Source organism: Atractosteus spatula, chromosome 13 (genome assembly GCF_055471065.1).
Source record: "Atractosteus spatula isolate fAtrSpa1 chromosome 13, fAtrSpa1.hap1, whole genome shotgun sequence".
Lineage (NCBI taxonomy): Eukaryota > Metazoa > Chordata > Actinopteri > Semionotiformes > Lepisosteidae > Atractosteus > Atractosteus spatula.
The window spans coordinates 43,252,030-43,271,781 of NC_142718.1; the positions used below are offsets into that span (position 1 = coordinate 43,252,030).

Below are 19,752 nucleotides of genomic sequence, written 5' to 3' on the forward strand. Positions count from 1 at the left end.
AACAAGGGATAACAGTGAATAATTATCAGGAAAAAGTACTACTGTAGTTAAATTTTGCCATTTCCAAACAATGTCTTAGTTACCAAGATTGTCTGTGATGGATCTGCAGTTATAGCCACTTCTAAATGCAGTATAACTACTCTAAGGCTGCAGCTGCTCTAAGATCAGAAGTTTAACGTTTTAGTTGCTGAATCTTTGATTAATCCGATATGCTGAATGCTGAAGCAGTTTAAACGTCAGTCATATTCTGTAGAAATAGTTAAAATATTTTTTTTAAATCAAGACTTTTTTTATTTTTTAAACTTACCAGTTGTTGTAGGGGGTTATGCCATTTTGTGACTAATCTATACAGTACATTTAAAAAATAATTCTGCATTGTTAAATTATTAACATCATTCTTAATATTGCCCTGTCATTACTGTGTAAACCAGACCACCTGAGATATCTATTAAAGCAAAATGCTAGTGGTTTCTTTTGAACCTCATAAACAATTAATGGAAAGGTATAGCGATGGCAACCACATGAGGTGCAGGGATAAAGCAATGAATTAATTGGAACTAAAAAATGACTCATTATTTCAATACATTGCATTGCTCATTATTAGAATTATGCTGTACTGTATAATGTATAGGATCTATGACTTGTCTGGCTTGTATGTCTGAAATCAGGGGTGAAGTTTCATTATCGCTGTCTATGTATGAAAAATGGTACAATAGCCTGTTTTTGTAGTTCATTTCTTGAAAGAAATCAGGTTAAAAAACGGTCTGGGTAGCTTCTTCCAGATCCCACAACACGTTTGATCAAGAAGTGGCTCCTGTTCTCGTTTTTAAACGCCCTTCCACGCGGTTTCTGTTGGTGCCCTCTGGTTCGTGTTTCGCTGTTCATTCTGAGTGCTTCTCTATTTATTCTGAATGTTTCACCATTCATTCTGAAGTGTCCCTAATTTTTTCTTTCCGAAGGGAAGCCAACCTGCCGCTGTGCTTTGGGCTTCACGGGGCCACGCTGTGAGAGACGAGTCTGTGATAAGTACTGCGTGAACGGCGGCACTTGCGTTGTAAGTGCAGGGAACCAGCCAGTGTGCCGGTGCCCCCCGGAATACACCGGAGATCGCTGCACGTATCGTAAGTGTCGTTCTACACCCGTGGCAGGGGTGCTGTATGTGTATTTGCCCGTTCTATGTTCATTGATTGATGACCCAGATTGCTGTCTTTCCAACAAATGTTTGTTTCCGACATTTTTTTTCCAGGATTTTTGTCCATTAGTTTTTCTCTTATTTGTAAAACTTTTGGTTTATAACAGGATGTCAATGAAAACTATTTCATAGGCAGGAATTTTCCAAATAAAATCCATTGACAAACTGTGATAAAAGTTGGCTTTAGCCAGGGAGTACTGTAATTTAAATAACAAATTAAGAATTAATTTAAATAACAGTGCTTTGCAGTCTAGCTCAAAGACCACATTAATAGAAAAGGTGGCATTTTAGTGGTGTACGAAACAATATCAACTCTAGTTAACTTGACTCAGCTATGCATTTAATATCGTTAAGCACTCTGTGGGACTATGTTCTATTTTATTACCATTTTTCTGGTGCTTTGGGGTTCAATACAAGCTGCTCTTTCCTCCAGTTATAATAAAATAATAATAATAACATTTATAATAATTAATGAAAATGATCAACTTAAGCCAATGTCAGTTTTTCAGTCAAGAAAATGCATAACAAAATGCAGTGTTTCTTTGCTGTAGAAAAGAGAAAGCTTTATTTAAAAGGAGAGGCACTAAATGTTCTTGGGATTTGTGATCTGTGGATAGTAGTGTTTTAATTTATATTATTGTGCACACTGGAGGAACGAAACATCTTGCTCATTCAATGTAACAAAGATACACAAACTTCCGTTTTTAATTAGTCGTGAAATCCAACATTTCTGCAGCATGCATTATTCATTTGCAGCTGGACACACATAAACATCCAACAAAATTTCACGATGCTTGCGCTCATCCAAATGTAATCAACCCACAAGGACTACTTCGTTAGAATTCTGAAATAATTAACAAATAGGATTTCAGGGTACCAGATGACATAGACGATTTAGGCACAGTATCACTGAATCCTGCTCATCAATCCTAATATTCTTTAACAAACTATTGTAAACACAATTTGGATTTTTATTTGAAGTGGATGCAGTAGAAATGCTTTTTGTTGTATTTAACCAAATCACTTATTAGGATAATATACAGCATCATATCATGAAGACACTGCCTTTTGTACATTTTCCACTAATTATTCAGATTTTTCCATTCTTGTAACCAGTGCTCAAAGTGAGAAGGAAACACATGATTAAAAATATTTTTTTCAGTTGTCTTCTTACCCTGTCATTGCTTTGTTGTGTTAATACCTCTTTAGTGGTGGTAAGAAGCCATGCTCTTTTGAGATAATAAGATAAATGGAATCTGGATAACACTTTATTTGAATGTTGCTGCTGTATTTAATGGCATAATAATCTCCTCATAACCGCTACACAAGACATTATAATCACAAGAAAGGGCTTTACAGGGACATGTGCAGATGACATAACATGTGCATAAGAGGTCATGGCATTTGTTTAGCATCATTTCTAGCACTTAATCAGATGCTTGTACCCTCTCATAAAAAGTGTCACAATTGTTTTTCTATAACCTGCATATACTGTTTATAACATGTCAGTACACTCCTTTCCGTGGTTTAATTGCTTGGATAACTTGTGCTAATCTGCAAGAGTATACTGTACATCATTAGCTCACTGACCAGACATTGCCACCAGGAAAAAGTGTTATTTAGCAGTGTTTCTCATTATTCTCTGCCTTTATTTTCTCTGTGAGTATATCAGATGTATTCTGATCTATTCTGGCTTTTCTTCTGTGCTGTATTTAACATTTTAAATAATTCAAATGAAATGGATTAATTTATTTGTTGGGTGAAGTATACTTCTGAGTGACATTACTAGGTGTGATCTTTTAAGCAATAAAGAATGAAAATAGTAGAGTTTGTATTAAAATACATACATAGCAGTCTTTGTTTTCTAACTGTAATAGCTATTAATTTCTTAGAAAATCAAGAAAGATCAATAATATGTTTCAAATAATTTGGGAAGACAGTTAGACTTGCAAATCATGTACATAAGAACCTCTGTTTAAATCTTATCTATTTTTAATTTTTTTTCTCAGCCAGAGGGTTTTTTCTCTATCTCAGAGTGCTCAGAGCTCTTTCATTAGCATGTGAATAATTAAGTGTAATTACTCCATATTAAGCGATGTACATAATTCTGATTATATCCATCCCCTTACAGCTGTGTAATTCACTTCATTAATTGATCGATTCATTTATTTATGGGCAGATATTTGCCACCACTACTGTGTGAATTCCCATGCCTGTACAATATCAAGCTCCGGGCTGGTGGAGTGCGTGTGTCCACCTCGTTACGAAGGGTCAAAGTGTGAGCTGGACAAGTGCCTGAGGTGCCAGGGGGGCCAGTGTTTAATTGACCACAGCACCGGAGATGTGGCTTGCAAGTAAGTGCTCAAGGACCGTTCAGGCTGTGTTGCAGACTTAAACTGAATTCTATTTATGGTTAATTTAAACTTTTAAACTAACATGTCTAGTTCAAAGTCTTCAAAAAACACTTCTGTCCAATCAGCTTGCAGCATGTAAGGCCAAAGCATTAAGAAGTAAGATTTCTTAGCACATAGAGGCTTAAATTTACTGCCTCCGTGTGCAACAAACTGTTGGAAATCGATTGGTCTGGCTAGATTGCTGTCTGAAGGCATATATTACTGCACATCAGTCAGCCTGCTGCAATAAAGAGCAAAAAAAAAACAGAGCAATGGGAGGAAATACTCCTTTTTCTGTGAAGTATGAGGTATTTAAGAAAAGAAGATTAGCAAGGCTCCTTTCAGCACATCAATTAGTTAATTGGTTGGTTGGTTTCAGGACATAACTGTACGCTCACATAATAACTCTTTGTTTTAGACACGAAGCACCAGAAATATACCGTAGTTATGGACCAGTACATTACCTTTCATAATATTTAATATTCAAAGGACAAAAGCAACAGAGGAAATTAGTTTTTCTATCTTTATATTTCATCGCCCCACACAGCACATTTAATCTCTAAAGGGAGCTTACTGTGTCTTGCCTTTTATCTTACAGCTGCACCACTGGGAGAATTGCATCTAGCTGCCAGTTGTGTGATGGGTACTGTTACAATGGCGGCACCTGCCAGCTTGATTCAGAAACTAACATGCCTTTTTGTCAGTAAGTAATTATTTAGTGCATTTTGAACATTTTAGGTTCCCTTGTGCTAGCTTATCTTATTGTTTTGTAATAAGTACATGAAGTATACAGTATGTCTCCCAGCTGAGGAAACATCAGCTGTTGGGCTGGACGACATGCAGGGCCTGCTGGAGATACAGTAGGATAAACATGTTAAAAGGATTATCCTTTTAATTAAGCTCAATATCCAAAGGGTTGTGACTTGATTGGCCCTCACAGTGTGAAACGTGCTGAAGAAAGCTGCTGATGAGCAGAGGTTATACAGCCTGGAGGAGCCTGAGATGTCCTGTGTGGAGGAGTGGTCAGATATTCCTCATGAGAAGCTGAAGAACCTATTAAGAGGCTACATAGGAAGTGCCCCAGTAAAATCATTAAAACTAAAGAAGTTTGCAAAATATTTATTTCGGGGGTATGAAGAAAAGTGAATGTCATGCAGTTAAAAGACACAACTATTTCTGAATGATATTGAATTTACACATACTGTACAACATGGAAAGTCACGTAAGATTAGTGATGCATAAAATGCTTTGGAGCACCATTAAAACTGCTAACTGTTAAATTATATTATGAGTGTATGAAGTGAGGGTTAATTGCATCACATACCTATGCCCTTAATTTTTTCTGCAAAAAGAATTTTCCCTACTTCTGAAAAATGTGAAAATTGTATGTTTGTCGCTGTAAAAGCCTTATTCAAAAGTAACAAATAAAAAAAACACGAAAAAATGTCATAGGAGCCATCTCGATGACTGATCTCTGCTTTGGTTAACAGACTTACAAAGTTATGTTGAATCTGAAACATTTAGACTGTATCTTACATAAGAAAATTTTAAGTCTCTACTTTTTCTGAATCAGAATATACTGTATATATATTAAAATGTGATATTATGAGAAAGACATTTTCTTATACCTTTTTATCTTATATAATACTGAAAATGGAAGCTTAAAGTTTACAGACTATTTTTTCCTTTAAAAATGCTCTACTTTGTCAAAGAGGATGACCTGTCATATTACCAGTTCTCTGTCATAGGAGCTGCTCTGTTCTCCATTCTTCCTCTTTATCCTGAATCATTTATTAAATTGTTGAAGGCAGACACAGAAATGCTTTTTGCTGAACCTGATTTATTTTTACATGCAACATTTCACCTAAAAAATAAAGTTTCAAAGAAGTCTCCATCATGTTTTTTTAGACAATGTCTAATACACTACACTTTTTGTCAAGGGCATCTTTTAATTAACATCCCAAAAATCGTTTGGCACTTTGCAACTTGTTTTTAGTAATTATTTACTTGCAGAGTAAAATTGAAATGGTTTTTGCATTCCATAAATTCCATATACCAAAAACACTTTGGCAAGTATATAAAAAATACAAGGCCAACAATACATTTGGTGGCTAGACAGCTTTTAGCATGCAAAGAAATTGATATGAAAAATGATGAGGTCTTAAAAACGAAATGGTATAAGAAAGTCAATAAAAACTAAGTTGACGCTGATTGATCCAGAGCTTGGTAAATGTCATCACATTCAGTAGTCACTCTTATCATGGCTCATCTGGGCATCATGCTTACCAGCTGCTCCAGAAGGAAGACCCATCACTGAACATTACATGCAGGCTTCAGAGTGGTCACACAGAGGAAGAGCAATCAAGCTGTTCTTGTATGGTGAATATTCAGAGCCTGAAATTGTTGCCTGCAAGAACTTGTGTTTTACAGATTTTTCAGGATTGAAATGATGTTGGGCAGGATCATTTTTTTGAGTTTACAAATTTAAGAAATAGTGGTATTTCTCAAGACAGAAAAGAGTCTGCTTTATAATTTGTCCACTAGTCCTACCTCAAATAGTAAAGTGTTGAACAACAGCCTTTCAAATGAGCAGGTTTAATGTGCCTCTAATTGAATGCAATAGGTATTTTCTGCCAACCAGATAAGAAATTCATTTTAGCAATCCCCTAGAGAAGAAAAATACTTCACAATCTGAAGATCTGTAAATATATTTGTGTTTTAATTGACCTGTTTTGCCTGTTTAAAGTGTGATTATAATTGCATTATATACAGCTATGTTGTTCTTTGCATTCTGTGTCCTCCTTCCAAAAATGCGTTCATTTTTTAAAACTAATTTTCAAATTTATGCATTTGTTTAAAGACAGAAACAAAGGCATGTGTATTAAATTGTATTGTATTCTGACTAGTCACATTTTACTGAACTTCTGCAGCTGCACAGCAGGGTTCAAAAGTCAGCGCTGTGATGAGAAAGTGAACCCTTGTGATTACTACTGTCAGAATGAGGGGATTTGCACATTAACTGCGTTTAACGAACCCAGATGCAAGTAGGTTACAGCCTTAAACTAAAACACACTCACCGTTTCATCAAAACATTGTCAACATTGCTTCACTTCTGCGGTGACGCAGGCGCTCCTCCATTTACTCTTCACATATCTGAAGCTGAAACACATCAGCATCTCATTAAACTCTGGATATCTGCAATTGTGGGTTTGTGGTATGAATGATGATGTTGCCGTGGTCTGTGTGTGTGTTTATGAGTGTTTATAACGTGTGATTCCAGCTTTTTTTCTGGTCACTTTTCTTTGCATGATATAAAATTGCACTGCAGTAAAGTACATGTAATTACACTTTATTAACTAAAGCAGGCAGCATATCTTATCACCTGATCTTGCATACCCACAGCACTGCCTCTTCACCTGCCACTGTTTTGTACACTCAGTGTTCTCTACATTTTTAGCATTATTAGACGGGACTACATCTTAAATGCAGAACATAGGCATTGTACTGTATATTCATTTTACTTAAATTATAGGACAAAAGTTGAATGTTGATTTAATTGAAAATAGTGGGGCACATCCTGCATCCTCTCACAGACTGATTTTTAGCATTTGTTAGGAATCTAATTGTAAAAAGTTATTTTTTAAATGCAGAAAATATATAAAAAATTAAAACATGTTTGACAATATGATATGTATATATTTCAGTATCCTTGGAAGAAAACAAATTTGAATTAATTTAACATTTTAATTACCAATTAACTTACATTTCTAAAATATGTATCAGAAATTTTATTATATAGGTGTTCTTAACTCACTTGTAATTATTGTTGTCTTGTTATGTTGGAAGGGAAAGTTGTCCAACATGAAGCTGTGCCTTAAGGCACTCAACTTTGAATATTTTATCCAAACTAAACAATCCTGGTTGAGGCCTTTTCAGTGAAACAGCATTGTTACTCTACTGTTCTACACATCAATATTTCAGGGCTGTTTCCACTTTACAGTTGTAATTCATTTAAATACCAATAACTGGATCCATTTCCTATTCTATTGAGTTTACTTACTTTAATTTAATCAACATCCAGTTGCTGTTGTCTTGATTCATGCTTTTCTGTCATGCCAGTTTTGAACAGAGAGAATAACTCACCTTCCACAGTCCTAATTAGGGTAGTGTTTTATTGTTTCTGGACTGTTACCAAACAAAATCTGATGACACCTGTATTGTGTAAGTGTTAGGACTGAAGATGCATGATGTAATTTACTCTGGCTTCAATGTGCATTGTAAATGTTTATCTCAGCATTGTGTTGAAGCATTCTGTATGGGTTACAGGGCTAATACAAACCCACCACTGTGTCTTCCTTTTCGTAACAGTTAGCTATCTTATCATTAATGCATGCTTCAAATTTCAGCAGGATGTCACTGCTCTCCTTAGTGGGTTAGGCTGTAAAACAGCTGGTGCCCATTAATTATACCCTCTTAATTGCCTTCTTTTAGGTGTTCAGCCAACTGGTCAGGCACACAATGTGAGAGGCCAGCTCCCAAAAGCAGCCGGTCTGACAATGCCAGTGGGAGTAAGTACCTCAGAGCAACATTCACAACTGCTGTTTTATGATATAATTTGAATTATTCCATTTTGTGAAGTAATATTTTTATATAAAAAGGAGAGAAGGCTTTAAAACCTTTGTTATATACAGTACGTACATACACTGATAATGTAAAACGTTTGCAGTTGTCCTATTTTAAGCCTGAGGTTTTACATCCTCATCAAGTCTTATTGTCTTCCCTTGCTCTAATACAGGGCTCGTGACAAAACATTTGAGATTTCAAGTGCTGTTGGTAGTGATTGCGTACTTCAGAGATGGTGAATGCAGATTATGTGGAGTAGAGAGGAATTGCTTTACCAATTGAATTAAGAAGGAACTTATGCAGGACAGATTTTACTAGCCCAGCATGGAATTTAGCCAGTAGTAGTTCTGAGTTAATGTTGGGAAAAAATGCCAAACAATTCCTCAATTTATCTGTGTACAGTAGTGTCATTCCACAGTGTTTTCAAAGAAATAGGAAAAACTATAAATAAAGAAAAATGAAACACAAGAAACTAATGTCTCCATGACTAATTGTTTTACTGTACCTGTGTGTTTTGTTTTTAACTGTTGCAGGAAGTATAGCTATCATTGTGCCTCTCATCCTTCTGGTTATACTAATAACCACAGTTGTAGCCGGTGTTCTCATTTGCAAAAGAAGGCAACGGTAAGAATCTGTATACAGTACATTAATTCTGTTTAAAAAGCTCAAATATGCAACATAATTTTTTATTATTTGTGTTCAAAACTACCAGTAAACCTTCTCTTGTATATTCAAGGGGGAAAAGAGTTCAGAGGCAGCCCATGTCAAATGGTGGGATTAACGTTGAGATTGGAAACCCATCTTACAACTTGTATGAAGTGGATCATGAAAATCACGAAGATGCTGGAGGTCTCCTGCGTCCAAACTTCACTCTCGACCCTCACAAGGTCAGTGAGTCATTGTGTTATTCCTGAGACTTCTCAATAGTTACAGTACCCGACAAACATTTCTGCTATGGGAATGCAGTGTAGTGGTGTGACTTATGTGTCAAATGCAATACAAATTCTGAAATTACACAGTGAAGCAAAAAACACAGTGTAAGATGAAATATAGACAACCACACCAATATAAGGTGCTTGATTTGAATTCAGCTTGTGGGAACAGTGAAAACTTTCAAGAAAAAAATGCTAAATAACAGATCTCTTACAGCAGAGAATAGCAGTCCAGTGCTGGTGATAATGGCTTATAGGCAGTAGAGACACATTTTAAGATCTACAAGTCTATTATCTCTGTATACTAAGTTTTGAAAGGCAGATCAATTCCAATTCAACTCCATTTTTAACTGGTACAACACCCTTTATAAGGGTTTCTTTAGAGGAAATTCATTTTTTATAATTGTTGATCCGTACAGGTGCATCAAAATCATATTCATTTCCCAAAAATATAATCTGAAAAGAAAAAAAGGTATGTATCTAAGTATACAGTTCCTGTAAATGCTTTGTTAATTAAAGACAACTGTAATATATACCATCCTGAAGAACATTGTATCTTGCTATTTTAAAGTATGCGTGGAAGGATTTATGCTAGAACACAAGATGGTGGATTTAGTTAATAACTAGAGTGACCCATGGTTAGCAGCAAGCTTATTGTGGGGCAACTGGAATTCACAATCAACCTCAAGGTAAGTGGAATCTGATCTGAAGTAGGAGGACGAGCTGAAGGCACAACCAGCAAGTATCTAATTTCAAAAGAGGAAAATTTCTGAAGGGCATAACAAATTGAGAGAAGAGACGGATACACGTTTTAAGTCTGAGTTTGCACGATTAGTCATGGGGCATATTTAGATATTGTAGTGGATATTTAAATATTGTTGTGGGTATTCCGTGTTACCTAAATGGGGCATTGAATATGAAATTAACTTTCAAGCAGCAAATAGGAAGGCGTAGAATGAAAACTTTATTCAGTCAAACTGTTGCATAAAACAATGGCCTAACACAGCATGAAACTTGAAGGAATATATGAATGAATTGTGTTAACTTCTTGCATCTATTTCTTTTAATACTTTGTGATGTTACCCGTCTTAATAATGCTTTCTCTGTTTTTTTTTTGTAATGCTTCTTAAAAAATTACACTGGCCAAAAAAAAACATTTGCCTGCCAACTTTTATTTTGTAGCTTTGATTGTTGTTTTTTTTTCTTTCTTCCAAAGTACCATTATTGTTTATTAAGGCTCTGCTTTTCAAGTAGTGATTTGTAGAATGCATAATGTAGCTAAAACACCAAATATCTCATCATTTATTGGCATCTGGGAACCTTTTTTATAAAAAAGAAGAATGCATTTCTTCAAAATGTAATTTGCTTGCATAGTTATTTTCAAGACAGCACAATGTACTTAATGTTTTATTTATAAAATCACTTTACTACAAAAATGGAATACTTTGAAATAGTTATTCAGAATCTTAAAGCTGATTAGAATTGATAGCAATACCATATATTAAATTATTTTCTAACAGTATTGTAATGGCTTGCTTAAAAACTTAAATATGTGTAACTGTAAAATGAGTCGATTTCTTATAATACTTGAGACTGAACATCATCAAATGGAATATGTAAAATAAATATAACATATTCAAAATATATAAAATAAATACAACATACACAGTTGTTTCTTTGTTTCATCACTCTGAAGATTGTAGTGCTTTTGTGGTCTTTCAACATATTTTACAACATCTGGGTGTGTTTGACATACAGCAGGTACAGGGCTGTTTGTGGTAACAGGTGAGTCCCTGTGTGTTTTAGGGCTGGTGTGTGAGGTCCAGTCCCCGAAGCCTTCCTGTCCACACTGTCCCGAAGGAGATAATCCCCGGACAGGTGAATTCAACTAATTCCTTTCAAACAGAGTATCTTTCTGAATTTCTCAGTTGTGCCACTAGTATGGGTTGTTTTTACTGTATGTACGGTTATGCTCGATTATCTATAGGCATGGATTGAAAAATTTGCCAAGTTATTAGTGTACAGATGATGATTATCTATAAGCGTCAGGCTTACTGTATATCAGATGAGTGAATTAATCAATGTTAAAGACAATCATTATTAAAGAAATTAAGAAAACAAAGGAAGAGTACTAAAATCTTCCCCTTACCTTGCATGTCTCAAAAGACTGAGATACAGTATGTAGCAATTGTTTCTTGGAAGTTTGTGAACCCCTGCTGTAGTTTTTTAAATGTTACATTTTTACTATGAAATCCTTGTTTAATCAAAACTAGTCCTTTTGTTTTCTATAAGAAAGGGTTGATATCCACAAATTCTGTGTATTGTTTAGAAATGTATTCTATGTTATTGTAATAGAAAAAGGATAGCTAGCTAAGAATTAGTGCTTATGCAAAAGTAAATGAAGCTCATTCAATGAGGTACAGTAAGTATAATACCACGTATTAAAATAATTTGGTTTCAAATTAACCCATCAAAGTGCCAGTCACCAGGACATGTTTGGGTGGCTCTCTACTGTATAAAAGTAAGAAACCTAATCAATTTAACCACATACTGTAGGTTAGTATAACACAATATGCCATGATATAAAGAGACCTCAAGAAGAGTGTTTTAAGAGGGTTATAAAACCATAACAAAATGTTTCAGAGTTGATCAATCTACTGTAAGACAAATATTCTACAAATGAAGAAAATATAAGACCAAGGTGACTCTACCTAGATATTGATGTCCTTCAAAACAGTCGCAAGAAAGCTCCTACAGGATGTCTAAAAGACCACAGGACCACATTTAAGGATCTCCAGGCCTCTCCTGCTGCAGCTGACGTCAACGTTCAAACCTCAACAACATGACGCAAGCTGAGAGGATCCCTGCTCATCTTAAGTTTGCAAAAAAATCTGGATGATCCTGTAGATTTTTGGAAAAATGTTCTCTGGACGGATCTGTCTAATCTTTTTGGCCACAGGAAAAAATGCAATGTTTGGCAAAAACCTACCACCACAATGACCTCATCCCCACTGCCAAGCGTGGTGGCAGGAGACTGCCAATGGTTTGGGGCCCATTGACCTGGATGACTCACTATCATTGAGGGAACTACAAGTTCAGACCAAAATATTCTGGAGGAGAATGTCCCTCTGTCCATGAATTGAAGCTTAGCTGAAAGAAGGGTCCTCCAGCATGACAATGACCCTAAATATTCTAGCAAATCTACTAAAGAATGGGTTTAAGAGGAAGGAAATTTGTATTTTGAAATGGCCACGTCAAAGTCTAGATCTCAAACCAAGAATGTTGTGGCAAGACCAGAAGGGGGGTGTTCATCCAAGACAACAAACAAATCGGGCAGCTGAAGCAGTATTGTAAGGAAGAATGGGCAAAACATCTTGAATGCGGATGTGAAGGATGAATTAGTAACTATAGGAAATATTTGGTTGCTATCATACAGTAGCTTCTAAAGGATGTGCCACTGCTTATTGAATTGCACGCAGGGATCATTGAGTGTTAAATAAATGTTTTATTTAATAATTAAACTATATATTTAATAATTAAACTATATATATTTTTGTAAAGGAACAAGTAATAGGTTTATTCCATGCTGAAAAAAGAAGAAAGAGAACACAACGTTTCGGCCGTGGAGCCTTCTTCAGGTGTGAGAGAGACAGGGCAGTAGGCAAAGGTAAAGTAGCGGGAGAACAAAGGTTGGGAGGGAGGAGGAGTGAGAGGCAGGAGCAGGGGACAGAAAAAGAGGCTAATCAAGAGGTGTGAAGTCAGAATGGGTGCAAAGAGGTGTGAAATGAAACTTCCAATGAATGGAGAAAATTTAAAAGAACAGTAGTCTGTCGTTAAGGGAAGGGAGAATGTGTGATCCTAGCTGCAGAATAATTTTAGTTTCGGTGGTCTTTCTGATGTATGAGTTCGGAAAACCGTCTTTGACAACACAGACGGAGAGATTAGAGTGGTCGTGGCCGTCAGAGGTGAAATGAGAAACAATGGGCTTGGGGAGATCTTTAATCTTCACAGCCCTGACGTGTTCTCTGAAGCGGTCTCCGAGTCTCCTTCCTGTTTCTCCAATGTAGATGGCTGGGCATTTACTGCAAGAGATACAGTAAATAAGGTTGCTGGAGGTACAAGATGCTGTCTGGGTGATCCGGAATTGTCCTGAGGGGCCTTGAATGAGTGTGGTGGTGGCTGTGTACTTGCAGGTGATACAGCCAGTTCTGTTGCAAGGGAAAGTGCCAAGTGTGGATGGTTGTTGAGGGCGGTCAAGGATTATTCTGCAGCTAGGATCACACATTCTCCCTTCCCTTAAAGACAGACTACTGTTCTTTTAAATTTTCTCCATTCATTGGAAGTTTCATTTCACACCTCTTTGCACCTATCCTGACTTCACACCTCTTGATTGGCCTCTCTTTCTGTCCCCTGCTCCCGCCTCTCACTCCTCCTCCCTCCCAACCTTTGTTCTCCCGCTACTTTACCTTTGCCTACTGCCCTGTCTCTCTCACACCTGAAGAAGGCTCCACGGCCGAAACGTTGTGTTCTCTTTCTTCTTTTTTCAGCATGGAATAAACCTATTACTTGTTCCTTTGCAGCCTACGCATGCTGACGCAGCTACCCACCTGATATATTTTTGTATGTGTGTCCATAATTCAGGTTATCTTAATTAAATATAGCAGTTCAGATGAAATCTTTTTTTTAATATAATTTGTCTGAAAGATGAAGGATTCACATATTTTTAAGCAGCACTGTAAAACAAAGATTTGTGTAGGCATGTGTAAATTTTATAGATTTATAGTGCAGTGTTCTTTATATTAAAATTAGCTGAAGCATTTTAATGTATAAATTTGTAAAAATCCTTTATAAAAAGGGTAGAGTGACAGTTTCTAGAGAAATTCGCTGACTTCATATTTAAAAGATAAGTGAATTTAACAGGTATTCTTTTTCATATAATATGTTTTTATAGACACTCAATAAGTTAGATGCGTTAGTTCAGTTAGTATGTATTTTTATTGCTGATTAAATTTATAATTAAATCTAATAAGATTCCTCCATTCCGATTGGCACACGTTTCCATTAATGCATTATCTGTTACTTCCAAACAAAGTACTTGTAAATATGTTCAGTAGAATAATGAATTGTAATGTAGTTTCTACATCAGTGAATTATTTTTTTTCTTAGTCAAAGCTTGTGTAAGTAAAATAATTTACTGCAGTTCCTATTAACCAAGGGGCAGTACATATCTCTCAGTACATAACTCGAGCATTACACTTATTATAGAAAATATGTTCTACTAAAACATTGTGCTAATGGTGCAACTGAGACATATTAAGAGTACAGTGAGCATAGTTTGAGGTTCTCTGGCATGTTTTGTGGTTGCCCTGTGTTTATTTACATGTGGTCTAACAGAATGTCACAGTGTTTCTGAATGCTTGATCCTTGTTTGTCCCTTGGCAGTCTGCTTTACCTGATTAGACTTGTGGCAAAATGCATGACATCTGCAGTGTATAATATTTTTTTGAAAATGCTCTAATTAAAAACAAAATTAACTTCTTTTTATGAGGAATGAGTAGGCACTGCCTACACCTAGTATACCAAAAGACAGGTAATGAATGTTGCCCCAAGTTCAATCTGCATTCAATCTCTTGAAAGCAGCTGGGAGACTTATATTATCTATAAATCAAAGCCTTGCAATTTATAATACCACAGAGGTAATGAAGTGTGTTAGTTGAGATTTAAAACCGTTAGCTGTTGTAAAGCAATAGTGATTGGACATTGCAAGTGACTGATCGCTAAGGAGAGACTTTTGAGAGATTTTATCAGCATTTGTCTAACACTGGGGTGGGTATTGAAGGAAATATTTCAATTTTTAGGTATGAATAGGAGACTGTCTGTAACTGAATCTTTCAATTTTATTGTTGAGTTTGAGAGTTGATCCTTTACTCTGTGTTTTAGGGAATTGTCCTTTGGAAGCTCAGAGAGTGAGCTACTATAGCACTGAGTGGGCATCAGTGACCATCATACTGTATGTGTGAATCTCACATGGACTTTGTGATTTCATATTTGGCCAATGCAATGAGGAAGAGTAAAGGCAGTATGGGTTACAGATGCAATTTTCATCGTGTCAGGGTAACATGTACAAACCTGTAGTAAAAGTTAATGTGAGGAAGTGGCTTATTTGGTAGGACATTGTGCTAGTAATACAGTGCAGGATTCGATTTCACTGCTGTGCCCTGATTCACCAATTTGTCCAGCCGGTGTGGAGAGGAGACCATCATGCAGTGCACCTGCAGGAATATTAGACACGGCTAGAAATGTATTTTCTTAAAACTGCATAACAGTATTTTCTCTGTGCTTGTCATACATTTTTAGAAGCACATGAACAAACATCACAGACAAAGAGAATTGCTTTTGAGAAGCTTTATTAATCAGCAATCATTTCCAGTGTCATAAATAACAGCTCTGATCACTCATTGAGCCTGTACTATAGTAACCTCTGCTTGTTTAGAGGGTGTGTGATTACCTTTGGGGATGATGAAGTTCTTCTCACATCTTGTAAAAATACTGGCGATGAATTGTAATAAAGTATTTATTTTGTGTGCATGAGTTGATGTTACCAAAAATGTAATGTTAAACATTTCATAAGAATGTTAATTCTCTTAATTCATTTAACATTTTGGAAATCTTTTTTTGTTTTGCGCTAACCTGGGAATTGTGCTGTTGCAGCCTATGAACTACTCCAACCCAATGTACTCAAATCTGTACCTTGATGGGCCAAACTGTCGGAAACCAGTGCTCAGCATCGACGAGAGAAGAGAGCTCCTCCCAAAGAAGCTAGAGGGCGCTATACGGGAAACAGCAGCATAGCCTGATCTCACCCCCCTTCTTTTATACAATCTGTAGAAATGTAAAAAAAAACTAAAAGAGGAAAAAAATTTTTCTATGTTCTTATCAGGTTCTGATAATCTTTTCTGTTTCTTTTCCATCAGCATTACCCCTTTGTTTCATTTTCGTGCTGAAAACTATTGAATTAACCATTTGTACGTTTTTTATGAATAATATCAAACTGCACTATATAATATAAAACAAAGCTGCTGATTTGCAAACACCATTAACACAATTAATTGATGAGACGTCAGGATGGTGTAATATATATATTATTTTGAAATATATGTTGCTTTTTCAGTATATCAATAACAAGCCATGTCTTAAATGTAAAAAGACATCCTTTTTATTTAGCCTTATTAAGCCCAAGCATAATACGTTCATCAAGAGTTTCCTTTTAGTTTATACTTTTCTACATTATGTGCATTTTGGTTGCCTTTGTCACTTTGTTTCTTCACTTCCAGCAAGGATAAACTTTATGATGGAATTTTGCTTTTTGGAGTTTTTTTTTCTGTGATGTTATGGCAGTCACCACTCAAATAATGTATATGGTTTCCTGATTGTGTTTTCTTCTATTGTTTGTTTGTAACTACATTTTTATTTTTCAGAAAATATAACTTTTATGAAAACATAATACTATCCAGGTTTGTGGCAGCTTTTTTCCCCTCTTTATTTATGAAAACTACAGTAAATAGCAGATTGTTCATGTGTATACATTCTTGTTAATACTTCCTTTCAGGCACATTACATATTTTTTAATATATACAGTATACCCATATCAATGCCTGTTTAATTTCATTCTGGTGTCATTAATCAATACTTGGATTTCAAAACACTTTGATATCTGAATATCATACAGCTGCCCCTCACACAATTTACAGTATAAAACTATACTGTGAAGTTTACAAACATGAGGGATGCTTTGGAGTGATAAAATCCCTTGTTAATTTTTCAGACAGACTATTGGATAGCCAGCCCCAGTATAACTCCTTATTTCTAGCAAAATTGTTACAAGGCTAAGCAAATTGGGGGAGAAAAAATAATCTTTATTAACATGTTAGTTTCATAAGCATACATGCTTTTCTAAAAGGCTGCAATGGCAATGAACTATTCTCTGATATTTGGATCGTTTAGATAGATTCGATTACAGACTGTACATAAATGGTTAAGTTTAAACTAAATCTAAATATAGGATCCTTTGCTAGTTTATTGAAAGACCACAAATCCAGGTGTTGTGTTGCTATTGGACACAAAGGAGCTTGTAAGTCTTATCCAGAAAGGCATTCCAATCATATTTGATCTGCAGTAACTGCTGTTTTACCTACATACTGTGCACCTATATATATAGGCCAAACACAGAAACTACTTTTTAAAACAACCTTGTTTTGTTTAGATTGCTAATTATGATTTTGTGTCCCTGTATGCTTTGGGGACCCATGTATGAACTGTAAGCAAGTAGCAGGCCAAATTTAAACCTTTGTATCTTCTTTTTTATAGAAACTACAGAGTACAAAATATAATTGTCTGATTATGCCATTCTGCAAATGTACTAAATATTACAATGTGGGATTTACATATCTAATTTGTTCCGTTGTGTTTTTATTTGTTAAGCAGCCTGTTTTGTCTTCTATTTTTCCCTTCATTAGCGAGTTCTGCTTTTCACAACACAAGGGGGCAGCACTTATATATATATGTCTATAGAGAGATAGGAGAAAAGTCAATTAATGTCCCCAAAATCATCAATAAAACAGTAAATGCATTGTCATTTCAAATAACTTTAATTGTTCTTCTAGTCAAGTATATGTCTCTCTTTTCATACTATAAAACAAACGGCAGTCAGTCGTAAATGAAAAGGGCTTTTTATGTTAATTGTTCATTTGAAATATTTGTACTATATGCAGTGGAACAGTCAGTCTTGTACCCCTGTATCATTATAACCTAAGAGGGTGAGAGACTTCTGGTTTTATAAAGGATGTGCCAATTTTCTATTACCTTCCAGTGGCCTTCACTGAATTAAATTCCTATGCTATTAGTGTAATTCTGCTTGTTCTCTGTGTCTCTACACACTTAAGGTAAAGTATTTATACAAAATATTTTGTTTTAGACATTATACTTGTTTTCCACGTTTGTGAAAATGAACTGCTGGAATACTTTATAAACATGATATTGTTCATACTTATGTATTTAAATGAAGTGATTGATAAATATTTACATTTAAGCATTCTGGATTTTATTCAGATGTCTTGAAACTATGGTCTGACTGTTTTTTGACTTACAGAAGTGATCATGTTAACTGCCTTCTTGTGAAAAAATATTGATTTCTTAAGAAACGGAAAACAGAAAACATTTTTTAACAAATGCACATATACTTACAGTACATGAAGGCATGTTTAAGCATACCGTTGGCATTGCTTCAAAGTGCTTAAAATAACTGAGTACTGTGAAAGAATTTTAAAAACACCATACATGCTAAAAATTAACCTGCAAATCCAAATACATCAAGTATTATTTTAAACTTAATTTACATGCTCTATGGTGTTTTAAGCCCTGGATATGTTGGAATTAACATTTTCTTTTCCAAGATATTAACGTAAACTGTTATATGTTCAGGTGGGTAGCGGTGTCAGCATGCGTAGGCTGCAAAGGAACAAGTAATCGTTTATTCTATGCTGAAAAGAGAAGAGAGAAAACACAAGGTTTCGGCCATGGAGCCTAAGAAGAATTAATTACCGTATTAATTAGCGAAGAATTAGCGTATCATATGCATATATAGGGTGGCAATAATGAGTTTTACACATTATTTACAGTATATTGTACAGTATATTTACAATATGTTACTGCATCTTGACCAGGTGCATTTTCACTTTAAGTTAATTATATACTAAAGTAAATGGTAAATTGCTTTAAAAAAACAGACAACCATTTTTTACACAGAAGATAGGATGACAACACGCCTTTTCATTGCACTCAAAAAATAAACCTTTATAGCCAAGAGATGCACAGCTGGAGACTGGAGATTCAACACAAATCTAATAACCATCCAGGACAATAGATTTACAGCTCCCTCACTAGGGAAGGTGTTACTTGTGCTGTGATGATGTAGCATTCCTATCACTGAGTATACACAACACGTCAGAATTCAGATAAAGAAAAAAATGCTAAAACGGTACACCAGGTTTTGGAATTAAATATCTAAAGAAAATTGTTCATGAAGTTTTATACAGAGAAAATGAAATATCCTACAACCTTCCAGGATCAAAGATATCTATGTATGTCTTATAAGGAACAACATTTAGTTGAGTTATGAAGTCTGTGAACCATTGAGTTCATGAAAGAGTTTAAATAACCATTGGACCCTACAGTATACTACAGTCAGTTTTTGACTATTCTTAGAGTGTTATGAGTTATTTTTTGTTATCAGCTTGTAAAATGCACAATCAGTTGGACTTACATACAGATTTAAATACAGAGACTGACGTTGCATTTTCACCTAAAGAACTCCTTGTTTGCACTGGCTGTACCGTATGTTTCTGTCATTGTCATGTTACAAGATAAAGTGCTACGGAACTATTTTGTTCTATATTAACAGACAAAGTGTTTCTGTAAACTTCAGCATTCACTGTGCTACTTCTCTAATCGGTTAAATTAACAATAAAGATGAGTTAGAGAGTTCCAGATGTGCCCATGACTATGGCATGACACTACACCCACCATGCTTCAGAAGTTATTAGAAAGTACAAAG

At 35.4% G+C, this 19,752-nt stretch overlaps 1 protein-coding gene across 1 annotated transcript in view; it reads left to right on the plus strand.

Moving 5' to 3' along the window:
- Positions 1–17,775, plus strand: part of lrp1ba (low density lipoprotein receptor-related protein 1Ba) — a 491,547-nt gene extending 473,772 nt beyond the window's left edge. The window contains exons 84-92 of the mRNA XM_088930252.1: positions 960–1,121; positions 3,372–3,546; positions 4,184–4,288; positions 6,516–6,629; positions 8,077–8,153; positions 8,742–8,832; positions 8,945–9,095; positions 10,947–11,018; positions 15,852–17,775. Coding sequence (XP_088786378.1) covers positions 960–1,121; positions 3,372–3,546; positions 4,184–4,288; positions 6,516–6,629; positions 8,077–8,153; positions 8,742–8,832; positions 8,945–9,095; positions 10,947–11,018; positions 15,852–15,992 — 1,088 coding nt within the window. The 3' untranslated portion in view covers positions 15,993–17,775. The remainder of the gene's footprint in view (positions 1–959; positions 1,122–3,371; positions 3,547–4,183; positions 4,289–6,515; positions 6,630–8,076; positions 8,154–8,741; positions 8,833–8,944; positions 9,096–10,946; positions 11,019–15,851) is intronic.
- The last annotated feature ends 1,977 nt before the right edge of the window (positions 17,776–19,752 follow it).